General features: G+C 39.6%; 1 protein-coding gene across 1 annotated transcript in view; it reads left to right on the top strand.

The window, feature by feature from the left end:
* JAK2 (Janus kinase 2) overlaps positions 1-6,469 on the top strand; it is a 145,150-nt gene extending 138,681 nt beyond the window's left edge. The window contains exons 29-30 of the mRNA XM_032138081.2: positions 5,965-6,078; positions 6,315-6,469. Coding sequence (XP_031993972.2) covers positions 5,965-6,078; positions 6,315-6,422 — 222 coding nt within the window. The 3' untranslated portion in view covers positions 6,423-6,469. The remainder of the gene's footprint in view (positions 1-5,964; positions 6,079-6,314) is intronic.
* The last annotated feature ends 663 nt before the right edge of the window (positions 6,470-7,132 follow it).

Raw genomic sequence — 7,132 nt, 5'->3', positions numbered from 1 at the left:
GGGGTTGTTTTTTTCTTGTAAATTTGTTTGAGTTCATTGTAGATTCTGGATATTAGCCCTTTGTCAGATGAGTAGATTGCAAACATTTTCTCTCATTCTGTAGGTTGCCTGTTCACTCTGATGGTAGTTTCTTTTGCTGTGCAGAAGCTCTTTAGTTTAATTAGATCCCATTTGTCAATTTTGGCTTTTGTTGCCATTGCTTTCAGTGTTTTAGTCATGAAGTCCCTGCCCATGCCTATGCCCTGAATGGTATTGCCTAGGTTTTCTTCTAGGGTTTTTATGGTTTTAGGTCTAACACGTAAGTCTTTAATCGATCTTGAATTAATTTTTGTATAAGACGTAAGGAAGGGATCCAGTTTCAGCTTTCTACATATGGCTAGCCAGTTTTCCCAGCACCATTTATTAAATAGGGTATCCTTTCCTCATTGCTTGTTTTTGTCAGGTTTGTCAAAGATCAGATGGTTGTATAGATGTGGCATTATTTCTGAGGGCTCTGTTCTGTTCCATTGATCTGTATCTCTGTTTTGGTACCAGTACCATGCTGTTTTGGTTACTGTAGCCTGGTAGTATAGTTTGAAGTCAGGTAGCGTGATGCCTCCGGCTTTGTTCTTTTGGCTTAGGATTGACTTGGCAATGCGGGCTCTTTTTTGGTTCCATATGAACTTTAAAGTAGTTTTTTCCAATTCTGTGAAGAAAGTCATTGGTAGCTTGATGGGGATGGCACTGAATCTATAAATTACCTTGGGCAGTATGGCCATTTTCACGACATTGATTCTTCCTACCCATGAGCATGGAATATTCTTCCATTTGTTTGTATCCTCTTTTATTTCATTGAGCAGTGGTTTGTAGTTCTCCTTGAAGAGGTCCTTCACATCCTTTGTAAGTTGGATTCCTAGGTATTTTACTCTCTTTGAAGCAATTGTGAATGGGAGTTCACTCATGATTTGGCTCTCTGTTTGTCTGTTATTGGTATATAAGAATGCTTGTGATTTTTGCACATCGATTTTTGTATCCTGAGACTTTGCTGAAGTTGCTTATCAGCTCGAGGATATTTTGGGCTGAGGCAACGGGGTTTTCTAGATATACAATCACGTCATTTGCAAACAGGGACAATTTGATTTCCTCTTTTCCTAATTGAATACCCTTTATTTCCTTCTCCTGCCTGATTGCCCTGGCCAGAACTTCCAACACTGTGTTGAATAGGAGTGGTGAGAGAGGGCATCCCTGCCTTATGCCAGTTTTCAAAGGGAATGCTTCCAGTTTTTGCCCATTCAGTATGATATTGGCTGTGGGTTTGTCATGGATAGTTCTTATTATTTTGAGATATGTACCATCAATACCTAATTTATTGACAGTTTTTAGCTTTGAAGCATTATTGAATTTTGTCAAAGGCCTTTTCTGCATCTATTGAGATAATCATGTGGTTTTTGTCTTTGGTTCTCTTTATATGCTGGATTACGTTTATCAATTTGTGTATGTTGAACCAGCCTTGCATCCCAGGGATGAAGCCCACTTGATCATGGTGGATAAGCCTTTTGATGGGCTGCTGGATTCAGCTTGCCAGTATTTTAATGAGGATGTTTGCATCAATGTTCATCAAGGATATTGGTCTAAAATTCTCTTTTTTGGTTGCGTCTCTGCCCGGCTTTGGATCAGGATGATGCAGGCCTCATAAAATGAGTTAGGGAGGATTCTCTCTTTTTCTATTGATTGGAATAGTTTCAGAAGGAATGGTACCAGCTCCTCCTTGTACCTCTGGTAGAATTTGGCTGTGAATCCATCTGGTCCTGGACTTTCGTTGGTTGGTAAGCTATTGATTATTTCCACAATTTCAGATCCTGTTATTGGTCTATTCAGAGATTCAACTTCTTCCTGGTTTAGTCTTGGGAGGGTGTATGTGTTGAGGAATTTATCCATTTCTTCTAGATTTTCTAGTATTTGTCTAGAGGTGTTTGTAGTATTCTCTGATGGTAGTTTGTATTACTGTGGGATCGGTGGTGATATCCCCTTCATCATTTTTTATTGCGTCTATTTGATTCTTCTCTCTTTTCTTCTTTATTAGTCTTGCCAGTGATCTATCAGTTTTGTTGATCTTTTCAAAAAACCAGCTCCTGGATTCATTGATTTTTTGAAGGGTTTTTTATGTCTCTGTTTCCTTCAGTTCTGCTCTTAGTTATTTATTGCCTTCTACAAGCTTTTGAATGTGTTTGCTCTTGCTTTTCTAGTTCTTTTAATTGTGATGTTAGGGTGTCAATTTTGGATCTTTCCTGCTTTGTCTTGTGGGCATTTAGTGCTATAAACTTCCCTCTACACACTTCTTTGAATGTGTCCCAGAGATTCTGGTGTGTTGTGTCTTTGTTCTCGTTGGTTTCAAAGAACATCTTTATGTCTGCCTTCATTTCATTATGTACCCAGTAGTCATTCAGGAGCAGGTTGTTCAGTTTCCATGTAGTTGAGCGGTTTTGAGTGAGTTTCTTAATCCTGAGTTCTAGTTTGATTGCACTGTGGTCTGAGAGACAGTTTGTAATAATTTCTGTTCTTTTACATTTGCTGAGGAGTGCTTTACTTCCAACTATGTGGTCAATTTTGGAATAGGTGTGGTGTGGTGCTGAAAAAATTGTATATTCTTTTGATTTGGGGTGGAGAGTTCTGTAGATGTCTATTAGGTCTGCTTGGTGCAGAGCTGAGTTCAATTCCTGGGTATCCTTGTTAACTTTCTGTCTCGGTGATCTGTCTAATGTTGACAGTGGGGTGTTGAAGTCTCCCATTATTATTGTGTGGGAGTCTAAGTCTCTTTGTAGGTCACTAAGGACTTGCTTTATGAATCTGGGTGCTCCTGTATTGGGTGCATATATATTTAGGATAGTTAGCTCTTCTTGTTGAATTGATCCCTTTACCATTATGTAATGGCCTTCTTTGTCTCTTTTGATCTTTGTTGGTTTAAAGTCTGTTTTATCTGAGACTAGGATTGCAACCTCTGCCTTTTTTTTGTTTTCCATTTGCTTGGCAGATCTTTCTCCATCCCTTTACTTTCAGCCTATGTGTGTCTCTGCACATGAGATGGGTTTCCTGAATACAGCACACTGATGGGTCTTGACTGTTTATCCAATTTGCCAGTCTGTGTCTTTTAATTGGAGCATTTAGCCCATTCAAAGTTAATATTGTTATGTGTGAATTTGGTCCTGTCATTATGATGTTAGCTGGTTATTTTGCTCATTAGTTGATGCAGTTTCTTCCTAGCCTTGATGGTCTTTACAATTTGCATGTTTTTGCAGTGGCTGGTACCAGTTGTTCCTTTCCATGTTTAGTGCTTCCTTCAGGAGCTCTTTTAGGGCAGGCCTGGTGGTGACAAAATCTCTCAGCATTTGCTTGTCTGTAAAGTATTTTATTTCTCCTTCACTTATGAAGCTTTGTTTGGCTGGATATGAAATTCTAGGTTGAAAATTCTTTTCTTTAAGAATGTTGAATATTGGCCCCCAAATCTCTTCTGGCTTGTAAAGTTTCTGCCAAGAGATCCGCTGTTGGTCTGATGGGTTTCCCTTTGTGGGTAACCCGACCTTTCTCTCTGGCTGCACTTAACATTTTTCCCTTCATTTCAACTTTGGTGAATCTGACAATTATGTGTCTTGGAGTTGCGCTTCTCGAGGAGTATCTTTGTAGCGTTCTCTGTATTTCCTGAATCTGAATGTTGGCCCGCCTTGCTAGATTGGGGAAGTTCTCCTGGATATTATCCTGCAGAGTGTTTTCCAACTTGGTTCCATTCTCCCTGTCACTTTCAGGTGCACCAATCAGACGTCGATTTAGTCTTTTCACATAGTCCCAGATTTCTTGGAGGCTTTATTTGTTTCTTTTTATGCTTTTTTCTCTCAACTTCCCTTCTCACTTCATTTCATTCATTTTCCATCACTGATACCCTTTCTTCCAGTTGATCGCATCAGCTCCTGAGGCTTCTGCATTCTTCACGTAGTTCTCGAGCCTTGGCTTTCAGCTCCATCAGGTCCTTTAAGGACTTCTCTGCATTGGTTATTCTAGTTATCCATTCATCTAATTTTTTTTCACAGTTTTTAACTTCTTTGCCATTGGTTTGAATTTCCTCCTGTAGCTCGGAGTAGTTTGATCGTCTTGAAGCTTTCTTCTCTCAATTCGTCAAAGTCATTCTCCCTCCAGCTTTGTTCCATTGCTGGTGAGGAGCTGCGTTCCTTTGGAGGAGGAGAGGCGCTCTGCTTTTTAGCGTTTCCAGTTTTTCTGCTCTGTTTTCTCCCCATCTTTGTAGTTTTATCTGCCTTTGGTCTTTGATGATGGTGTTGTACACAAGGGTTTTTGGTGTGGATGTCCTTTTGTTTGTTAGTTTTCCTTCTAACAGACAGGACCCTCACCTGCAGGTCTGTTGGAGTTTGCTAGAGGTCCACTCCAGAGGCTGTTTGCCTGAGTATCAGCAGCAGTGGCTACAGAACAGTGGTGGCTGTAGAACAGCGGTGGCTGTAGAACAGCGGATCTTGGTGAACCACAAATGCTGTTGTCTGATCGTTCCTCTGGAAGTTTTGTCTCAGAGGAGTACCCGGCCGTGTGAGGTGTCAGTCTGCCCCTACTAGGGGGTGCCTCCCAGTTAGGCTGCTCGGGGGTCAGGGACCCACTTGACGAGGCAGCCTGCCCGTTCTCAGATCTCCAGCTGTGTGCTGGGAGAAACACTACTCTCTTCAAAGCTGTCAGACAGGAACATTTAAGTCTGCAGAGGTTACTGCTGTCTTTTTGTTTGTCTGTGCCCTGCCCCCAGAAGTGGAGCCTACAGAGGCAGGCAGGCCTCCTTGAGCTGTGGTGGGCTCCACCCAGTTCGAGCTTCCTGGCTGCTTTGTTTACCTAATCAAGCCTGGGCAATGGCAGGCGCCCTTCCCCCAGCCTCGCTGCCACCTTGCAGTTTGATCTCAGACTGCTGTGCTAGCAATCAGCAAGACTCGGTGGGCGTAGGACCCTCTGAGCCAGGTGCAGGATATTATCTCCTGGTGTGCCGTTTTTTAAGCCTGTTGGAAAAGCGCAGTATTAGGGTGGGAGTGACCCGATTTTCCAGGTGCCATCTGTCACCCCTTTCTTTGACTAGAAAGGGAACTCCCTGACCCCTTGCACTTCCCGAGTGAGGCAATGCCTCTCCCTGCTTTGCCTCGCACACAGTGTGCTGCACCCACGATCCTGCACCCACTTTCTGGCACTCCCTATTGAGATGAACCTGGTACCTCAGATGGAAATGCAGAAATCACCCGTCTTCTGCGTCACCCGTGCTGGGAGCTGTAGACCGGAGCTGTTCCTAATTGGCCATCTTGGCTCTACCCCTTCCATTTCTTTTCTTAATGTGATTGACTGTTGCATTTCTTTTCTTAATGTGATTGCCTATATATTTGTTGGGTGTTTAGGGTGGGTATGTATATATGTGAATTATCTCTTCTGTGCTTTGCCTATCTTTATATTGGTAATTTTTTTCCCAATTTATAAGAGCTGTGTATATTGAAAATAAGTAAATGATGTTTAAGTATTTTCCTACCTTATAATTCAGATTTTAATTTTATAAACTTTGACATATGAAAGTTTTCTTTGTTGCATTTATGCTTATTCATTTTTTTCTCATATTCTCTTTTATATTCAACTTTTTATTTCAATTGAAATGTAATATGATAAAAATATGAGTTTTTTAACAACAAAAATCTCAAAGGAAATATGTTTTTAGTTCATGTGTTTTGAGCCCTTCTCAGGGGATTTGTGTTGAGTTTATTACAGCTATGGAAACAGAAATGATAGAAGTTCCATATTTAACAGCCTTCTGTTTTTGATCCTAAAAGTAGTCTGTTTTGAAAAGGCTTGAAAACATACAAAAGCACATGTATACTAAATTTTTCCCACTGAGTGGAGGAAATTGAGAAAGAATTTTGCTACAAATTAAATGTACAAAAAATATTGAAAGTGGGTTTGTTTTAGGAATTTATGCGTATGATTGGCAACGACAAACAAGGACAGATGATCGTGTTCCATTTGATAGAACTTTTGAAGAATAATGGAAGATTACCAAGACCAGATGGATGCCCAGATGAGGTAACAATTTTTTTTTTAATCCACGGTAATCATGCATTTTCTTTTACTTTTTACTCAAGGACTTTAGTTCACTTCCTGAAATTTAATTTGCGGAGCTTCGATAAACAGCTTAATCAGATGACTGTGGAACAAGCCATGGTTATGACATGTGCCCTGTATTGAAAACTACTGTCTTCCACCAATTAAAAGATGGCCCTTAGTGTTCATTTAATTTTGGTTTATTTTCTCCTTTACAGATTTATATGATCATGACAGAATGCTGGAACAATAATGTAAATCAACGCCCCTCCTTTAGGGATCTAGCTCTTCGAGTGGATCAAATAAGGGATAACATGGCCGGATGAAAGAAATGACCTTCATTCTGAGACCAAAGTAGATTTATAGAACAGAGTTTTATATTTCACATTGCTGTGGACTATTATTTCATATATCATTATTATATAAATCATGATGCTAGCCAGCAAAGATGTGAAAATATCTGCTCAAAACTTTCAAAGTTTATTAAGTTTTTCTTCATGAGGCCACCAGTAAAAGACATTAATGAGAATTCCTTAGCAAGGAATTTTGTAAGAAGTTTCTTAAACATTGTCAGTTAACATCACTCTTGTCTGGCAAGAGGAAAAAAATAGACTTTTTCAACTCAGCTTTTTGAGACGTGAAAAAATTATTATGTAAATTTTGCAATGTTAAAGATGCACAGAATATGTATGTATAGTTTTTACCACAGTGGATGTATAATACTTGGCATCTTGTGTGATGTTTTACACACATGAGGGCTGGTATTCATTAATACCGTTCTCTAATTTTTCCATAGTTTATCTATAATTACTTCACTATACAAACAAATTAAGATGTTCAGATAATTGAATAAGTACCTTTGTGTCCTTGTTCATTTATATCACTGGCCAGCATTATAAGCAGGTGTATACTTTTAGCTTGTAGTTCCATGTACTGTAAATATTTTTCATGTAAAGGGAACAAATGTCTAGTTTTATTTGTATAGGAAATTTCCCTGACCCTAAAGAATACATTTTGAAATGAAACAAGCTTACAA

The sequence above is a fragment of the Hylobates moloch genome, unplaced genomic scaffold, assembly GCF_009828535.3.
Source record: "Hylobates moloch isolate HMO894 unplaced genomic scaffold, HMol_V3 SCAFFOLD_19, whole genome shotgun sequence".
In the NCBI taxonomy this organism is placed as follows: domain Eukaryota; kingdom Metazoa; phylum Chordata; class Mammalia; order Primates; family Hylobatidae; genus Hylobates; species Hylobates moloch.
Note: the sequence above shows the minus strand (reverse complement) of the source record. Positions and strands in the feature narration are given on the sequence as shown.